The sequence below is a fragment of the Lepidothrix coronata genome, unplaced genomic scaffold (assembly GCF_001604755.1).
Source record: "Lepidothrix coronata isolate B3197 unplaced genomic scaffold, Lepidothrix_coronata-1.0 Scaffold8, whole genome shotgun sequence".
In the NCBI taxonomy this organism is placed as follows: domain Eukaryota; kingdom Metazoa; phylum Chordata; class Aves; order Passeriformes; family Pipridae; genus Lepidothrix; species Lepidothrix coronata.
Genome location: NW_016690188.1, coordinates 10023896 through 10042639, shown reverse-complemented (window position 1 = coordinate 10042639; position 18744 = coordinate 10023896). Strand labels below are relative to the sequence as shown.

The 18744-nt window shown below is 40.3% G+C and overlaps 1 protein-coding gene and 1 long non-coding RNA gene across 3 annotated transcripts; one reads left to right on the top strand and one right to left on the bottom strand.

The window, feature by feature from the left end:
- Positions 1–817: 817 nt before the first annotated feature.
- ANKRD22 (ankyrin repeat domain 22) lies at positions 818–18427 on the bottom strand. 2 transcript variants are annotated; one of them, XM_017803873.1, is made up of 7 exons: positions 13023–16708; positions 11770–12083; positions 5671–5862; positions 3769–3876; positions 3365–3442; positions 2400–2498; positions 818–1667 (listed from the first exon to the last, which is right to left on the bottom strand). In XM_017803873.1, exons 2-7 carry the CDS (start codon positions 11788–11790, stop codon positions 1590–1592), a joined length of 576 nt encoding a protein of 191 aa, XP_017659362.1. In that variant the 5' UTR covers positions 11791–12083; positions 13023–16708; the 3' UTR covers positions 818–1589. The 2 variants fall into 2 exon arrangements, with proteins under 2 accessions (XP_017659362.1, XP_017659363.1); XM_017803874.1 differs by lacking the exons at positions 11770–12083; positions 13023–16708 and adding an exon at positions 18345–18427.
- LOC108492055 lies at positions 3898–5867 on the top strand. The gene is made up of 3 exons (XR_001872996.1): positions 3898–4329; positions 5292–5374; positions 5756–5867. It is a non-coding gene; the product is annotated as an uncharacterized LOC108492055 (long non-coding RNA).
- Positions 18428–18744: the final 317 nt, after the last annotated feature.

Here is an 18744-nt window from a genome sequence, read left to right as displayed (position 1 = left end):
ATTCTTGACACTGGCAATGAAGCTGTTTCAAGCACTCTGAGATATTCAGCTTCGACTTTTAGACAGCTCTGTGTCTTCTCCATTCTTCCTTTAAGCAGGTTCTAAAACATGGGAAAGCAGTCAGTCGTTTTTCCTTTCCAGCCATTAGCCCTAAGAGATGGCATCTTCATTATCCATGGAAGTGCCTCACATCTACTCACGTAGATCTGGCAGCTAAGAGTGCCTGTCCCCAGATTACACATAAAGTGTTCATGATTACAGGCTCAAACGGGGAGCTTGGTTTCGTAGGGTGTTTCTGGCTGCAGACTCAAACTCAAATTGCCCAACCAAGACCCTTTGCAGTTGGAGTTGGCATCCAATAGAATAGTTACACTGAAAAATATCTGTCTTCTTCAACACAGGAAAAATACTCTAGTTTGTCCCTGCACCTAGTGTAGCACCATTAGCAGTGCTAATCATGGCATCTATCTACTGCACTTCTGACAGCTTATGGGAAAAGGCCAAAATTGTCAACAAAAACAAAGATCCATTAGATCAAGAAGGCAAAATACAGCAGCCTTCCAAAGGAGATTCCCTTTTATTGCTGCATTATTAAATCACAAAGCAGCAGGACACTTTAATACATTGCTTACAAATGCGGGTTTTCCTCTGCTTTTACCTATGCAAGATAAGATTCATGGATATATTATTATTATTATTATTATTGGTATTATCCCCTGCTGCATGCACCACTCTGAAAAGCATACTATCCTGTCCAGTCCCATGGGAAGAATACATCTGGTTCTCATCAACAGCATTTCATTTATTGATTTTTTTTTTTAGTACACTGTTTATATTGGAAAGGTAGTCAAGAGACCTGTTTCTCTACGATGCCAAACATATTTTCATTATTATTTCTTAATGCATTAAAGTGATCTGGGAATTTGCTTTCTTTATGGTCTCCAGCAAGCCATTGAATCTCTTTTTGCTGTGTCTTACATGAAAAAAAAAAGGGAGAAGATAATCCTACCCTTGTAGCAATATAGTGAGAATTAAGGTGTGTGAAACTTGTAGGAAGGATGGAAGGAAAAAGTGCTCAACCGAGAGACCTATTTTCCCAGTCACTCCCATTGTGGGAAGAGAAATACTAAGAGGAAGGGTACCAGACTTTGTACAACTGCTGTAGCATATTGTTTAGTTCCCCTATAGAACAAGTAATGTGCACTCTAAAGGATATTTTATTTTTGCATTGGCTGCCAACCATATGTAATATTTAGGCTTCCAGATATTTTATAGCTAGCTTTCAAAATCCACAGACTGCAGAAGTCAAGTAATAAGACTGATGAAACAGATGGGAAGGGCAATATTTTGACCACTATTGTAATTATTCATGGCTCAGCAAAATCAAATTAACTCCTTTCACCCCACACATGGCCTTGGGGATACTGACAAGTCTCACACAAAGTTGTCAAAGTCTACAGCAAGGAATGGGTGGATGTGGACCAAGTTTTTATCAAGTAACAGCCTTCACCCTCTGTTGGACGTTTGCTGTTATGCAAGATGCATTGTCAGATGAGGTAATTTTCTGCATGTTTGAGAGTCCTTGATGACTAGGAAGCTTTCCTTAGCATGCTTTCAATGTTGTGGAACTGCAGTCTTCTTGCTATATCTAAGGGAGTCTCCCCATCCTGAAAGAAACAGATGAAATACATTGCAGTATCATAGATATCGATCAAGTACAAGGAGCTTTCCCGAATTTGTCACCCAGATGCACTGGTCTCCTGTGTAAGTTCCCCTGTCACATCCATGCTCTAAAACAAAGGTTTCAGAACATGCTGGATCTAATATTACTTTGAAGACAGACGGCCATTCCACTGTTTCCTGGGACTAATATCCAAAAGTCAATTTTGGATATTAGCACAGCTTTAAAACTTAGCACAGCTAAGATCTGGATTCAAGAGCAACATGGGTAATACATTGCTCACCTCAACTCAGTAATGCAGATACTCCCAGGTCAATACTGATTTGGGCAACATTTGAGCTATTCTGGTGACAGGAGCAGCTTGACTTAGCCTCTTGCAGAATAATGGTGTATAACAGCATGAAAAGCACCTAAGAAGGCTCTTACCACTCCCCTGTAGCCTGCTTCTTAGGAACAGAACTGCAGAGCAGCTCTGAGTTAAGAAGAGATACTGTAAAGACAGATGAGATGTGCCAAACCAGGGGACATAAGGGCAGTGTTTACTGGTAGAAATCCAGCAGTGAAGGATTTGTACTTCAAAGTTGCTCTTGCCAACAAAAGCAATGGAGCAAATGTTTTATACCAAACAGGAAACAACTCCACTGCCAGGAAGCTGAGCACCCTTTTCTTTAAACTGCTGCACACCAGCTAAATACAGTTATCAATTTCACCTTCTTACCTGATTCTTTACAGAAGTGTCTGCATGAGCTTCAAGCAGTAGAGGAATGACTTCCTGATTTTTCATTTCACAAGCATAGTGAAGGGCTGTGCTACTAGACTGAAGGGAGACAGAAGCAGATGAATTTTAGTTCTATGAATTCTTTAGTAGACTTTAAGCAAGTACCTGTAGCCTTATCAGTTTCCCTCAACAGTTGGATGCAAAACACACATATCAGTTTCTACCACAACACACTACACAATAAAACAAATACATTATCATAAGAGCAACAGGAACAACAACAAAAAATCATTCCTTCCATGGAAAGCAGCTGCTAAAACAGGTCTTATACCTTCAGCAGGAAGCCAGTAGTTCTTTACTAATTTCAGAGGATTCCAGGATATTGATCCCAACAATACTATTTGCTTGCACTTCAGCATTTTAGAATTTGGTTGCTGATAAAATTGGGTATTCTTTTCTATCTTAGAGTAGAGGAGGTCTTTACCACACCCAAGTAGGCTAGTGGATACAGGACTCTGTCTATGGCAGATCGGCACACTGACGACCAAGAGTAGACACAGGATCTAGCCCTGTGGCATGATCTTTGCCCAAAAATATGCTCCAGTTCAAGAACTCATAAATGCTGATAAACTGAGACCCTTATATAGGTAGAATCCTTATAGGATCAGGTATTTCACAAATAAGTATTTCAGCCCAGCTTACCTGGATTCTCTTATGCTTAAAAAAAAATATGTTAAAAAAAATAATTTGTTGATCAGTGGGGATTATTTCTGTGTACATTAGTATATTGAAAAACTGTTGCCTAAACATCAAGGGGAAACACTGAATTCTCCTGGTACGTCACAGTCAGTTCAGTCCCTGATCCCATTCTATAGCAGAACTATGTTGCTAGAAGATTCTGAGGTCTGTTTTTAGAGTTGTTGCATGCATGCAAACCACATTTACATTTTTATAAATCCACTTACAGAGTCTGTAGCATTCACATCAGCTCCAGCTCTGAGCAACATCTTGATCAGGTTTTCATTCTGTTTAGTCTTTGAGACCTGTTTGGTGCAAGAGAAAGAGTAACACAGTAAGACAGTTCATCTATATATAGTGCTAAGTAAATTTGGGCTAAATACTGTGGGTTTTTTCCAAAAAGAAGAGTGTCTTCTGCAAATAACAGGCTGATGAAGTGCTGCAATTCTGTTCCTACACCAGCTATATTCACAGCAAAATTCCTGTTTCTTCTGTTGTATTCATCTAGTCCTTGCTTTAAGAAAGCAGTCCTGTGTACTATACAGGTTCCTAGCCTGAAATACTGCCATGAAAAATGTCATAAAGGGAAAGGGAAAGATACCGTGTTTTTCCTGCTTTCATTCAGACTCACCATGAGAAGATATCCAATAAGCATAACTGGCATGAGGATTATGATGAGCACATAGTCAAGGAAGGTAAACCGTTTTCTCACAGCATAATGCAGGCAAGTGCGGTCCTTCTAAACACAGAATAACTCTGATTAGCACCAGATTCAGTGATCTGACTTTATTTGTTTAATATCGACAAGAGTAGACTATTTTAGATTTCACAAGCTTTCTTTTAGACTATCTACTGGAAATATTCCTCTGATTTTCAAGCAGAAAGGGACACATTTTGCATTTTGCTTCCTTCAAGTAGAAGCATATTTAACACATATAGGGGAATGAAAATTGGACTACATGTGCAAGGAGGATGGGGGATCCAAAGGATTCCATGTGTATGTCTGCACACCTAGACATGGCTGCAGAGACCGAAAAGACAGAGTGGACATCTCGTGGGTACTATCACCACCCATCAAGTTAAATTAGCAGGAAGAATCCCCACAGCTCCTCTTCTTATGGAGGTGCTGGTTACTGAAGCAAGGACATATGAGACTTTAGGACATCTCCTTTGGGACATCTGAGAAACACAGGTAAGTAGCAGTAACCACCACAAATTCCTAGTGAGAACAGAGTTTAAAGAAACTTTGAATACCGAATGTACCAAAGCAACTAACGGGCAGGGCTACAAAGTTTCATGCTAGTGTTAAGCTTCTCGCAGATTGTCAAACTGGAATTTGACAAACTAGGTTATGATGTTACACAGGGGCTCAAAGTAAGCAGACAAGCCCTTCTGTGCCACCTGCTGTTCCTCATTCTCAGTCTTTCACACCACAGTTAAGCTCTGTGTCCAAGGGCCTTATTCCATCTATGAAGGTGAAGCAGGAAGGCATTTAAGAATGCCAGGCATGGCTAGCAAATGGTTACCAATGAAATTTAAACTATCTTAATGCAAAACACTGAACCCTTTAAAAGGGACTTCGAGGTAAGATGGACGGCTTTCTGCATTAAGAAGAATAGGTGGGATAGAATATTCCACTGGCCTCATGAACATTTGCTGCCCTTCTATGAAATGAAAAAATGCACTGGAAAGCAGATATGTGAGATAGCCCACAAATGTGCAGGAATTTGATAAACGTTGCCTTGATATAATACAATTGACAATGCTGTGCGGTTTTTCTTTTTTAGCACCCTTGATATCATAAGAATAAATTACTAATGAAGCCAGAACACACATCTTTCAGCCACTTTTTATTTGTAACCTACTAGAAAATTTATCACAAAAACACACTTTCTCATCACATTAGACATGGTACTTAGTTGTTGGCTGGGGTTAAACAACAACAGCAAGGAAGGCTGGTTTTCTAAATTAGAGAACACGGCAGGAAGGCAGAGAAGGCTTCTCTCCTTGCCCCCTAGGATGCTACTGCTCTGTACTATGACAAGCTGCAGGTCTGGCAAGGAAGTAAGGAAGGTTTTTATAGAGTTGGTCTCTCTTTGGGGACATATTTGTGAAAGGTCAACAGGCTCTTGTTCAGACCTTCCTTTTAACCAGGGTGAAGAAAAAAGCAGAAGAAAAAAACTACAGAAGAGACAGACACAAGGTGGAGGGCAAAGTGAATATGGAGTGCTGCATGGGTAAGCAGGCAGAATCCACTGGGGACTGGGGATGGCATGCAGTGTTACCTAAATGGGGAACATGAACACAGAGAAAAATTCAGGTTTGCAATGTTTATTATCTTGTGTGCATTAACAAGTTAGGAAAAGAAATGAGGAGACAAACAGAAACATATAGGTTTATTGAATTACAATTTAGGGGTTATAGTTATGCCTCAGTAGGAAATAAACAGGTTTGGCTGTGCTTGCCAGTGTGTCCACTGGCACTCCAAGAATCTGAAAGAACAGTCGTTGCAAAGGAGTCAGTGTCCACTTACCTTATTTCTGAGGTTGACATCAGCATGTCTTCTTAGAAGATAGCTAACTATCCTGTTGTTTCCCTTTTTACATGCACAAATTAAGGGGGTGTCTCCACTGAAGCTGTCCTGGATATTCAGATAGTTGCAGTTGCGCTCCAAAAGGAACTGAACTTTATTGAAATCGTTGTTATAAGCTGCCTGACAAATGGGCTGAAGGGAGAAGATAATATTCATCAGTATATGTTTCATTAAAACATCCATACTTCCTATTCTGACTTACTACTTGCACATCCAAAAATAATTGACAAAGGTTGTAGTTCTTGGTGACTTCCAGAAGATGGTGGTAGGAGACACTCCTGCAGCTGCCACACAGCAGCTCTCAGCCCTCAGCCCCAGAAGTCACAGCCTTTGCACAGTGGAATGAGTTTTCTGTTAATTTTGGATGTTATTTCTATAATTCAAGAAATAAATATGGCTTATTTGCAGCCTTTAAAAAAAAACGGCTTCCAATCTCAAAGGAGCTGGTCACTGTATTAAATAGCAAGCAAAGACAAGCCCAAGTTCTCTCTGAGTTTACAACAGGCTTTCCCTTTGTCTGAGCACTTCTGAACAGAAGGTACCACTCCTGACTCATCAGTTCTCAGAACAGAACCACACTTCAGGTAAAAGTTGAGAAAACAACCCCCCCAGTGTTTCTTTTCAAGCTTGAAGCTAAACTTTTTACCTAAAAAATATATGTCTGTATGCCCACAACTCAGGTCCTGATTGGCTTTGGAGAATTGCTTGCTGCTCAACTTTTGCTTAGTATTTCTACACATCCTTGACCTAAATTGCAATTTCTTCCCTCTCCAGCAGCACGAATTCAGACTAAGGAGAGGCTGAGAATGGCAAGAGTAATACAAGTTTCTAACAGCCTAATACAGGCAGAAAGTAGCAGTGACAGATAGGGCAGACTGGTAGCATTTGAGTTCTCCAGTCAAAAAGAGAACAATTTTATTTTTTTCTGTCTTTGATACTGAGGATTTTATCAACATTTTACAAAATAGTAATTTTCTTTAAATACTGTCTGCAGTTTTTCCTTTCCATTCTCCTTTTTTCACATCCTAAATACACTACATGAAAAAAATCTGGCCCTGAACTCCAAGCTGTTTCCTCACTCTGCCTGCAGTTACTTCCCTCCTCTCATACTCTCCCCCCATATTAAAATTATTCTTCTTATTTATACTTTCACTTCAGCAAACTTTGATCTACAACACAAGTTTACCTCCAGCATCGTTACTGCTTCTGGACAGCTGCATAAGAAAGTGATTTGTTTCCTAAGAAAATATTTACATGTTTACCAGACCTTGCACCACTTCTTGTTTTGTTTTTATTATTTCAGATAAATATCAACAGCAAATACCTGCAATATTGTAAATTTGCACATCTGTCTGTATTCTTATAAAAGCCTACATATACCATTTGCTATTTTGCACTCCACCAGAATCACAACTGGTTTAATGGTTTTGAGGAGAAAACCCTCCTTTAAACCTCTTTTGGTGTGACCAGCACGTAGGTGCCATCTAAACGATCAGTTTTCTCTGTCATGTCAGCATCTAGTACTGTATCTTCAGGTCCAGGAAAAAGAAGGTAAGTGGAGTCTGTCTGCACCTCTGATTTCCCTTCTGGTTTTGCTTTTAGGTATTGCTTTGCTTATTTAAAGATGCAAAAGATTTGCTGTTTGGTTGAACACCTGATCAAATTGCAGTCATTTACCATACAGTCTTATTCTTTCCTAGAATGATACTTGCTAGTTCAGCAGCTCATGTCAGCAAATGACATGCTTTTTTGCTTTTCTTTCTGTACTTGCTAGGCTATTAAACCCAAGGCATTTCTGACTGATACTCTCACTGACCCGTGGGATCTTTTTCTAAACCTTACACTACTGTTGAACTCAGTTCTAGAGCCATGAATAAGGATGGAGCACATACCACTCCCTAGGAGACCACATTATTTAGGACTGAAGTCATGCACAGAGACCAGCACATATGACTCATGCTATTTTACCCACCGAAACCGGTTGTTCTCAGAAAACATCCAGGGCACAGAGAATGTAAGGAAGCAATTCTCATCCATTCCTACAGCTAATACATGGGTAATTGATGTACTTGAAGTATTTTTTTACTTATTGTTATTCCACTGCAGTGGTGGTTCTTTGTAGAAATTATTCTCTCCTGCATTAATATGTTCTCTTCATGTTTAAAGAAAAAAAAAAAGTCAAACTTTTTTCCTGGTTTTATGGGATTTTTTGAGGCCCACTCTGCTGGTTTATATTCTAGAAAATGCCTCTTTTAGTCAAAAAAAGGCAAAAAGTCCCATGGATCAAACTCATAGTATACCTCCCAAACTGGCAAACACAACTCCGTGACTGGAAGGACAAACATAGTAGCAGAATATTTAAGTAAGGGAACAAAGCAATACAGACAACTGTAAATTCATTATATTGATATCAATAACAATAGAGATTCAGAAAATGTGTTAGGAAAAAACACAAATCCGTGTTATTGTAATAAACTTGTAATAAATTTCAAATAAGTGGCAATCAGTCACCTGTCCAAGAACAGCAACAGCAACAGCAACCAGTGGCAAATGCTGTATTAGAGAGTCTCTCTCACAGAAAGAGAGTTGTTATAGAAGGCACTTAACTGGGGTAGTGAATACAGTTCTTGTCATTTGTGTCCAAAAATGAGATCAGACTATGGCAGGACCATGAAACATCTCTACAACTGAGGAATATGAAGAGCCTGAAGAAAGACTGATTTGCTTAGCTGGGCCAGGTACAGACAAGGTTGTAGGTGTTCCAAAATACATTAAAGGGTAAGTGTTAATTGGTTTCAAGGAACAAGGTAAAAAAAGTCGTATATCTGGCCAAGAAATTTAGCATGAAAATTATAAAGAGATTTCTATTAATCTGCAGAGTCAAATAACAAAACAGGTTTTCAGTAGCAGCAGAATGGACATAAAACCTGACCGGTCCAGGCTGGAGCTTGAGCACGTGCCAGGATTTCTGTGTTTGTGAAGTCTCTGCCACAAATCACTCTTTCATCTCTCACTTTTTTGGGTTGCCTCTCTGGCGGTCCTATCTAAAGGAGGACTAACTGTGCTTAAGACTGTTTTAAACAATTCTCCAAACTTTGCTTACAAGACTAATAGAGTTTCTTACAAATAGACAGTTAGATGGCACCTATCTGGAAGATCAGCAGGGAGGCAAATTATGGAGTTAGAACAATGTTAGGTACAAGTAGTAGATTCCATCCAAACCCCAAGAAAACATATTTTCTTTAAGTCTACAGAAAAGCTTGGAGGATAAAAGACTGCAAAACCTCACTCAGTTATCTACAGTGTTAGAAGACTGCCTCAGCAGTGATACAGCTTAACAACCAGCTTCAGATTTTCATGTTATTGTTATCCACCCATCATACACAAGGGGGGAATAAACCTATGGGATATGTACTCAGAATAACTGGGCTTCACATGCAAGGTGGAAGCCGTAACCAAAGAATCCAAAGTTCACACCTCAGATTTGGGCTCAGGTGTGGAGTAGAGCAGGAGTATGAGAATAGAAATCTGATGGCAGTGGAGGACAGCCAGGAGCCCCTGCAGCTTCCCTTCTTAGAGATGCACTGGCAACTGGAGCACAGATATAATGTCTATGACGTCTCCTTTAGGTATATGTGAGAAACAAGGGCCAGTGCTCCCACAACAAAAAACTCTGAAGAAAGCATCAGTGGGAACTGAGTTTACAACTTCTGGAGAGGTTGGAGAGGCAGTCCAAGATAGAGAGTGGCTACTCTTGCCTACACCACATTATTTATAAATCCCCGTGTCCTGACTGCCCCAGAGAACTCACAAAAGACCTGGCCCACCTCCATAACGTAGCAGGGCAGACCTGGCACAGGCACAACAAACATTGCACCCAATAAAAACATGAGCTCAGGTGTGAAGGGAGGGGGAGCAGGACCAAGATTTCCAGTTTAGGCAAAGAGGAAGAGAGCACCTCTTTGAAGTGTCTGGCAGCAAAGCCCTTCTCCTCTGCTCCTAATCACACATCTGCAGCACCACTCAACATTCAGACAAGATACAAAAGATGAGCCTGACAGCACAATGCTGCACAAAACACATGATGGAAGGGAGGGAAAACAGAGAATCACAACAGCAAACTCCTTCCACCCTGACCAGTTGTGCCTTTTTCCTGCCATAGCATCAGGGCTAACCATGAACCAGAGCACAGCCTGCCCAACTGAAAAAAGCAAAGAACAGACACTGGAGGGTGGAGTTTGAAGATTATATATGCCAATGATTGAGTGCTTAAAATCTCTCTTTCTACAATACTTCTTCTGCAAGCCCTTCAGACCAGGATTTAATTGTTCAGTTTCTACTTAAGGTTTCAGGAAAGGTGAGAAGTACTCATAGGAGAGACAAGAGTTTTCATGGCTGAGATCACTCAATACAAGATAACCAGATAAGGAGTGTGAGAATAGCAAAAAATTTTCACTGTCAGGAAATTCAATTGCAGAACAGATCCTTTGATTTTTTTTTTATTTTTTATTTTTAATTAATTGTGGGACATGTGATTGGTAGTTTACTCATATCCAGATGAATGGCCACATCTGAATTTGTCTTCTTGTTTTCAGGGTTTCTTGTATCTCTCTCTGCTTAGTTTTGCTGAGCTAGTGATAAACCTCAAGCTATTTAGCAAGTTCTACCACACATGAAATAAAGGTTAAAGGCACAGTATGAAGGACAAAGCATTCAGCCAGTGGAGAGGAAGTGAAGGTAAAGCCTGTCATGCAACTAGGGGAGCAATTTTGGTTTATAATTGCTTCCTCCTTTGAGAACAGCCGGGGATTGCCTAAATTACATCAACACTTTGCAGTTGTTTAGACAAAAAGGAGATACATTGCAATGTCAAAATATTCTGAACCAATTCACAGCCTCTTCCTGTGTATTAAATTAATTCAAAGGCACAGTATGAACTAAAAGGGAAGTCTAAATCACGTTTAGGATGCTGAGGAATGCCCTAATATCCAATGCATACTTCTCAGAAAAGGCAACTTACACTGTCTTATTTTTATTTCTCTAGATTTCTGTCCTGTAGAAATGAACCATACTTTACCTAGAAAACTGTATCTCAAAATTTTTAAAGGAAGAAAGCTAATGTATATGAGAATATTGACTAATAAGCATGGAAAATATGGACAGCATTTGAACATTCTTTAAACACCCATTTAATTAAGCTAGATGATACTGGTTTCCTGTGCAATACTATCTCAGAAGAGTAGACCTGGAGAGAGGCAAAAAATCGTTTCAGAATAAGCTACAGTCTATTCACCAATCACCTTATGAATGAACAGATTCAAGGTCCTTGTAATACTGAAAGAGGAGAAGATACTTGATTTCATTGAGTAGCTTTTTAAATATAAAAGAGTGTCTTTCAGCAAAGAAATGTAACCTTTTAAAGGAACAGCTATGTGATGCTATCTCCAGAAAAAGAAATAGCAGTGCAACACACTCTATTCATAGTCAAAAAGGACCAAAATCCTTATTTGTTCCCATGTGTACAAATGGAAAGTTTATAAAACAATATGTTTAGGTATCATTTATGCTAAAGTCTAGGAAAATACTAAATGAAGCATGGCCTGTGAAAAAACCATAAAGATAAGTCCAAAGAAAAAAGAAATTCCTTCCTAAAACAAGTTTGCAGGGAGGGGAATATTTTCTTAGGCATTAGCTTTATTATCTATATTCAGTGTAAGCCAAGGGGTTGTCTGATTTTGCAAAGTTGTCTGTTGCTTGCACCACATTCCGAATCATTCTCATCTCAACACAGAACAACAAAAAATGTTGAACACATACTTTGTGAAGTCACAATAATTACACTAGTTATTGCATTTCCTTTGCTCCTACAAAAAATACTTCTGACAACTCGCAACAGGCAAAGAAAAACATTTCCAAAGGGAAAAATGTTCCAGATCTGTATAAGCCTGTGTATGGGGGGCGGCAAAGGGAACAAACCAAACCCAGTGAATATCCACACCTTCAACAGCTTCAGTTACTGTGCAAAAAATAGTCACGTACCTCTGAGTAGAGTATCCCCATGCCTGTTCTTCACTGCTTGAGTTCCTTCTTGTTCAACTGCCCAACAAGTTAACCACACTTGAAATGCTCTTGAGCTTGTTTGAATCTGGTTAATATTTAACTTAAAAGTATCACACTTTCTTATGCTACATTTCCTTTCAGTGCTTTCTACCTGGTAGAATAAAACAATTGTCTTCAGAAACCCAACCCAGGGAGGTAAACGTGAGAACAGCAGCTTGCAGAAGACTGACAGAACAAGTTACAACACAGAAGCATTTTCCTTTGTCATTTTTGCAATAACATCCTTCAGTTGCCTAAAAAGGAAAGCAGCAAAACAGGTCGAGGAGAGGAGGAGGGAGAGAGAGAGGAAGAAAGTTTTACAAGTGAAGAAATGGAGAATAGAATAAAAAGCATGAAATCTAAAACTTAAAATAAGTAACTACAAATGGTAGCTAGCATGCCAAACAAGCTAATTCTGACTAAAACATATTCCAAACGCTCTGCAAGAACGTCTCAAGACTCCTTTCAGGAAAAGAGAAGCAACTAAATCCCACGCCTTTAATGAGACCTCCCAGTATAATTATCCTCAGTCTCTAATTAAACAGGCCATCTGCTTTCATCACTTTTTGCTCAGTCTTCTCTTCCTAGCCCAGCCCAAACAATGAATATGATTCATGTTTAACCTGATCATTTTATATGTTAATTCAGAAGAGAATTATTGTTGATGGCTCTGATGATAAGACGCTGTACTACACTCAGGCTTTCTGAGTAGGGCATGTGTATTTCAAGTGTCTGCACTCACCTCAAAATATCTTTTCCCTTTATATTTTAAATTCATGTTTCCTGTATTTCAAGCAAATTTTAAAACGAGTTTTAAAACATATGCATGTAAGTATGCATCTTAAATCCAAGCCCTTTACCTTACATTTGAGAACTTTAATTTCCACATAACTTTCATATTTATTCTCCAGTGAGGTGGAGTACGATATAAAATTACTTACACTGTCTCTATCCTTCTCCAGTTAAAGTACTAGTATAGCACCATGGCTGTAGTGTTTGTTTGCTGACACCAGTTTTAATGACTGTTTATCTGAAGAAAATTACATTGACATGTAACAGAAACAGACATCTACCTGTGACAAACTCACTAGGATCCTCACAATAGATTGCTCTTTTTAAGCACGTGGTGAAAATTCTGTAGGACTAACAACATGGAGTGAGCAACACCTCAAGGGTGAAAAGGTATTCCTCACCTGTACTTCTTCACATCCAGCTCCTAAGGAATTCACATCTTCCTGCATCAGCTGACCAGGTTGTTGAAATTTCTCTACTACAACTTGTTGAAAGACTCATCAAATCACTATGAAGTTACATATAACAATTTAGTAATTTAATTAATCCTTTCCTAATACAAATAAACAAATGCATAGTAATCTAAAAAACTATTTTAAAGAAACAACAAACAAACTAACAACAAAAAAAAAAGACCATCCTCTACAAATCAGAGTAATAGCTTCAGGCAACATTTCTCCCAAGAGAGTGTAAATTACTATTTAATCCAGCATCACATCTCAGGTCCTCTTGAAAAGCACTTTGGTTAGAGCTTCAGTTGCAGAACGGATAAGCAGCTCAACCATGATGAGGCATGAGACTCAAGTAAAGTTTTATAGTCACAGGTTCACTTCTGTTACACATATGCTTTAGTGTTCTTTGCCATGCTTATAATTAGATTAGAATCCTGAAAATGTTGATTTTCGTTGTTGTTGTTGTTGAATATGTCTTTTTGGTCCAAAAGGTGCCAAGATTCAGTACATGGGCAGACTGTCACCTACTCAGCATGTAGGAAACATGTACATATATGCCCTTGGTCCCTTCCTCTGCTGCCTGTCTCCATAAAGATGTGCTGTCTTGATTCTGTGTAGTTGCTTGTCAGAGCAGGCAGCCTGCATCCTTTCAGAGCTGCAAGCCTGATGTTATGCATCAAAGTGCGTGCTTGCTAAAGGAGAAGAGGAAGAAGTCTTTGACCCATGCAAATGGGAAAAAGGAGTAACTGATAGTTTAATTTTGTTCTACTTGGGTTTTCTTCCCTTGGGATATCACTGTGGATGCATGAAAATCTCAGCATTGAAAACGTATACATAAATTGAACATTTTGCTATTATAGCTCCAAATCCATTTAAGTTTTCCTTGTAAGTTAACCTGGCAATTCTAAAATCTGGTAAGCACATTAAATGACCTGGTGCCTTTCTGTCCCATTTACAGTGCATGTGAAAAAAACATTATGACCCTCTCAAGAGTACTCTGATGAATTTCTAAAAGTTTTAAGGTTATTTTCATTAAATATCAAAAGTCTCCAGAAATGGCATTTTCAATGTATCTTTCAGATACCTTCCTCCACTTTTTTTTTTTTTAATATTTCAGTTAATTCCAGTTTGCCATGGAAATGCCACTCTTTGGCACTGTTTCATTGCATAAAAAGACCAGATTACTGTTCCAGGCTCCAACAGTCAAGACTTGGCCATTGAAATTAAGGAGACAGTGTTTGCCAAGCCTTAGAGTTAATTGGTGCATTATATCTAATTTAGAAAACATTCAGATAAAAGGCTTAAAACATGCCAGCTTAGTCAGGTGACCATTCAATACATAGAAAAAACATACCCTAAAAATGGTAACAATTTAGCTACCCTACTGCCTCACCTTTAGTACAAAATCAAACTGTGACCTATGCTGAACTTTCCAGTTTTGTTCCTAAACAATGCTCCACATGCAGAAATAGAGGAATGTGTTTTACTTTTGTTTGAACTGAATGAAACTGCAGAAAGCAGTGGAATATCTACTATAAAACTGAGCTTCCAGAGCACACAGGTGGAAGGATTTCTATTCTACTGACAGAAGAATTGGAGTATTCTCCTACAAAGTGGACTACAGTGAGTTTGGATGTCAATATTAAGGATATATCCAAGTTGTGGTGTAATCCAAATGTTCTAGTGACTCAAGGGATATGATAGATTTAATAAAAAATAAAAATAATTGAGAAGTCCCTCCCTCATGAAGATAGAGATACTGATGCATGGTTACTCTCTAGAAAGATACAACCTATATCAGCCCTGCAAAACATGACAAAATATCTCCCAAAAGGTTAGTCACTCAGTACAGTTCTTTTTTGTCCCACAATAGGAGGTCAAACACCAGACAACTACCACCTAAGCAAGTCTGAAGAACACTTTACTGCATTCTGCTACTCTTGTAAGTCTGTGTAGTGCTTGAGTACCAATGCTACAGCAATTACTACAATTTGAATCATACAGCACAATGTAGTACATTGTAGTGTACACAAACCACATCACAGAAACACACCCCAACTACTCTCACTGCTGTTTGCATCCTCTGGCCTCCGTGGTTAAGGCATGGCATATATTGGATCATCCATGAAAGAGAGAGATGTAGTTTGTTTTTTTTTCCCTGCAGGAATCCCTTTTGGTGTACCCTTCTACCAGTATAACACACAGCAGTAGAGAAAAGCTAGCAATATGTTACCACATTTATCTTACTGGCATATTCTTGGTTACGTTCATGTTCCTGGACAGAAGCAGCCTCTAAACACCTTCTACACCAATATCTACACTGTAAATGCATCTTAATAAACTGTCCTTTGGCTTTTCACAGAGTAAAATTATCAGGTATCATGGATACCCCAGCAAGGAATATGAAGTTACAACAGAGGATGGATACATTCTCAGTGTTTTCAGAATTCCCACTGGAAGGAACAGCCAATATGCAGGTATGACAGTTGTAGGACATAAGGAAGGTCTGAGAGACAACTCTTACATGGGTTCCCCATCTTTCCCCTTTGCACACGCAATGGCATGTTCCATACCTTTCCATCTCAGCAAAGGCACCTAGTCATTCAGCCTAGAACGTGGCCTAAATTCTGTACATGGGTTAAAACACTCCTGCAAAACCAGATTCTGCACCCCAGTTTTAACTACACATTAGCTACTACACAGCCTAAGAAAACCTCTTCTGTGTTAGGGAAAAAGTCTGCACTTTTGCTACACCATGGTGTTCTAGCAGATTCTATTAACTGGATTTCTAACCTGCCCGTCAACAGCCTAGGCTTCATTCTTGCAGATGCTGGCTATGATGTCTGGATGGGAAACAGCCGAGGAGACACCTGGTCTTTAAAACACAAGACCCTTAAGCCCTGCCAGAAAGAGTTCTGGCAGTTCAGGTACTCCATGGAAAAAGAATTACTGAAGAAAGCAACACTCAGCGAACTAGCAAGATTAGGTGGTTACTATCAAAATGCAGAACCTTTCCCCTTCTGGTTCTACGAAAAAAATACCTTTTGAACTATATGAAAACACTACTGTTTTTCATATAATCTGACTTCCAAGTGGGACATGCAACATCTAAGAAGACTAGACCAACTCTTTTCCACAGATACAGCCAATGCTGGGTATGTCAGGGGGCTCATAAGAAGGACTACATGATCTGAATGGGCTCTTTTGGAATCAGCACATACAGAAGCAAAGCTGGAAGTACACAGATCACCTCTGTCCATATACCATGCTGATTTCTTTGGGAACAGGCTTCCGAAACTGGGAGGCATCTGTAGCCTTGAAGTCTCACCCCATGACCATGTCCCAGGTGCAGAAAGGAGACTGATCAGCTCTGTTGAGAAATCTGATTTATCACAAATGATGTTAACTGGGAGAAAAATAATTCTTGTAACTCATGCTGGTGAAAGTGTTGATTAAATTCAGTTCCCCAAGGGCCGCAGCTGTCAGGCAAAACTTGCACCTCCTCCACAGAGAGCCCAAGGCATCGGGTAGCCTGGCTGTACAGCTGTGTCCCTCTGCCCACTTCCCCAAATCAAGCAGACACAGCCTGCAACCTCATCCTTCAATGGGTCCTGCTGAGTGCAAGGAACAAAACTGACATTCAGTAACTCACGCTGTGATGGCTGAATTATCTGCAAGTTTTTTGTGTTTCTCCCTTTAGCTTTGATGAAATGGGTAAATATGATATTCCAGCAGAGCTGTACTTCATCATGAATAAAACTGGACAGAAGGATGTGTATTATATTGGTCACTCTGAAGGCGCAACTGCAGGTAATGTTAGGACACTTATTCACAATGATTCATGTTCCAATCTGATCAGTAGGTGGGTCTCCCCATTGATTCTGTTGTTTTTCTTGTTCACAGAGAGCTAGAAAAACATAGAGGATTTTCTGGGTTGAGATTTGGAAAATAGGCAAAATTTTTCTAAAAACAGACAAGAGCTCTGGTCTGAAGACAGGAGGAGTAGGATCTAGAATTCCATCTTGCCAAAGAGGAAGTGTCCACCTCTTTGAAGTGTCTGGCAGCAAAGTCCTTCACCTCTGCTCCCATTCACATATCTGCAGCACCATTCAACATTCAGACAACACATACAGGATGAACCTGACAATGTGATGTTGCACAAAACATACAATGGGAGGGGGGAAAAGGAGAATTGCAACCGCAAACTCCTTCCACCCTGACCAGTTGTGCCTTTTCCTTGCTGTAGAATCAGGGCTAACTGTGAGCTGGAACTCAGATTCCTCATGAACCAGAGCACATAGCTCTGCCCAGCTATAGAAAGTACTGGGCAGATGCTGAGGACTGCCCTTTTAGGGAGGTGAATGAAGGTGGATCTAGCAGTGCCTCAAAATCTGGTTGTGTGGACAGAGATCTGAAATTAGGCTTAGTCAGCCTGGAAACAGCCACCAAGGGCCACTCCAGGACATCAAGTTCAAACTTTCCTAGAACATCTTCCTGTGCTGTACAGGAACCAGCCACGGACACACCCTGCAAGAGGTTACAGTGAAGCATTCAGGTCTGTGACCAACACTGCTTGGGAAAGAACACAATGTGCAGTGTCTTCAACACTGAACATCTAAACCAGCCTAACATCACCTCTGACCTGAGTTTTACAAGTTTTTTAAACAGAAGACAATTTCCAAATACTCATTAGATAGGCGCTGCACTTACCAAAGTTTCCTACAACCAAACTTTATCTTCTTATTGCCATTCATCAGAAATGCAGTCTCCTATCTGAACAATAGGAATACCCACTCTTCACACTTCACCTTGGAAAATTGTTAGCTACCCAGACAAACTCCTTGCAGCACTGTAAGTGTCCCTTCCATGTCTGCTTTAGGATGGGATTAACTCAACAGCTCCACTGAAACCCTTCCATGGCATAGGCTGGAGCCTCTAACAACCAGCAAAAAGTTGTTCCTTGCCCAGATCAGTCCCTCCTGTTCTTAAAGCAGGACCAAGACCTGTTGCTGCACTCCACAGCCACCAGCACCAAGAGTGGTACTTCAAAGCTGGGATGCCAGCAGCCAGAACGACCTTGCACACAACGAAAGGACTAAAAGGGAAATGCCCTCACCATGTTTGGGGGGGTAGGATGAGCCAAAACCAAGTATCTTAGACCACATCTAAGACTTCCATGTCCAGGTTTGGGCCACAGGAAAGACATCAGTATGATCAACATCTGTTGAGCAAGTTCAACAGAAAGACAACAAGCAGGTCATCCAAACATACCATGGCGTGAGTAACTGCTGTGTTGGCAGGACATTCCCATCAGAGATCTAGGCCAGCCCACAGCACTGCCCAGCTTCCGCAGAAACCCAAGCTGTGACCCCCTACCTCCTTTGCCTTAGGGGAGGAAGTTTCTCCTGTCCAGTATCCCTCTTCCCAGGCACCACAGCCCTACACCGACCACTACTCCTTCATTTTACCCCTTCTCCTCTTCCTCCTTGCTCACAGACAGCCTCCTCAGCAAGGCTGCTAACAGTGTTTGCTCCCAGTTAGCCCGCTGCAAAGTTCAGGAGAGCCCAGGTGAGGTGTGCGTATCCTCCGGCACACAGGCGTGGCCGGGCCGACCGCCGGAGGTGCAGGGGGGGGGCACACGCCAGGTGAGCTGCACCCCCGGGCCCCTCTG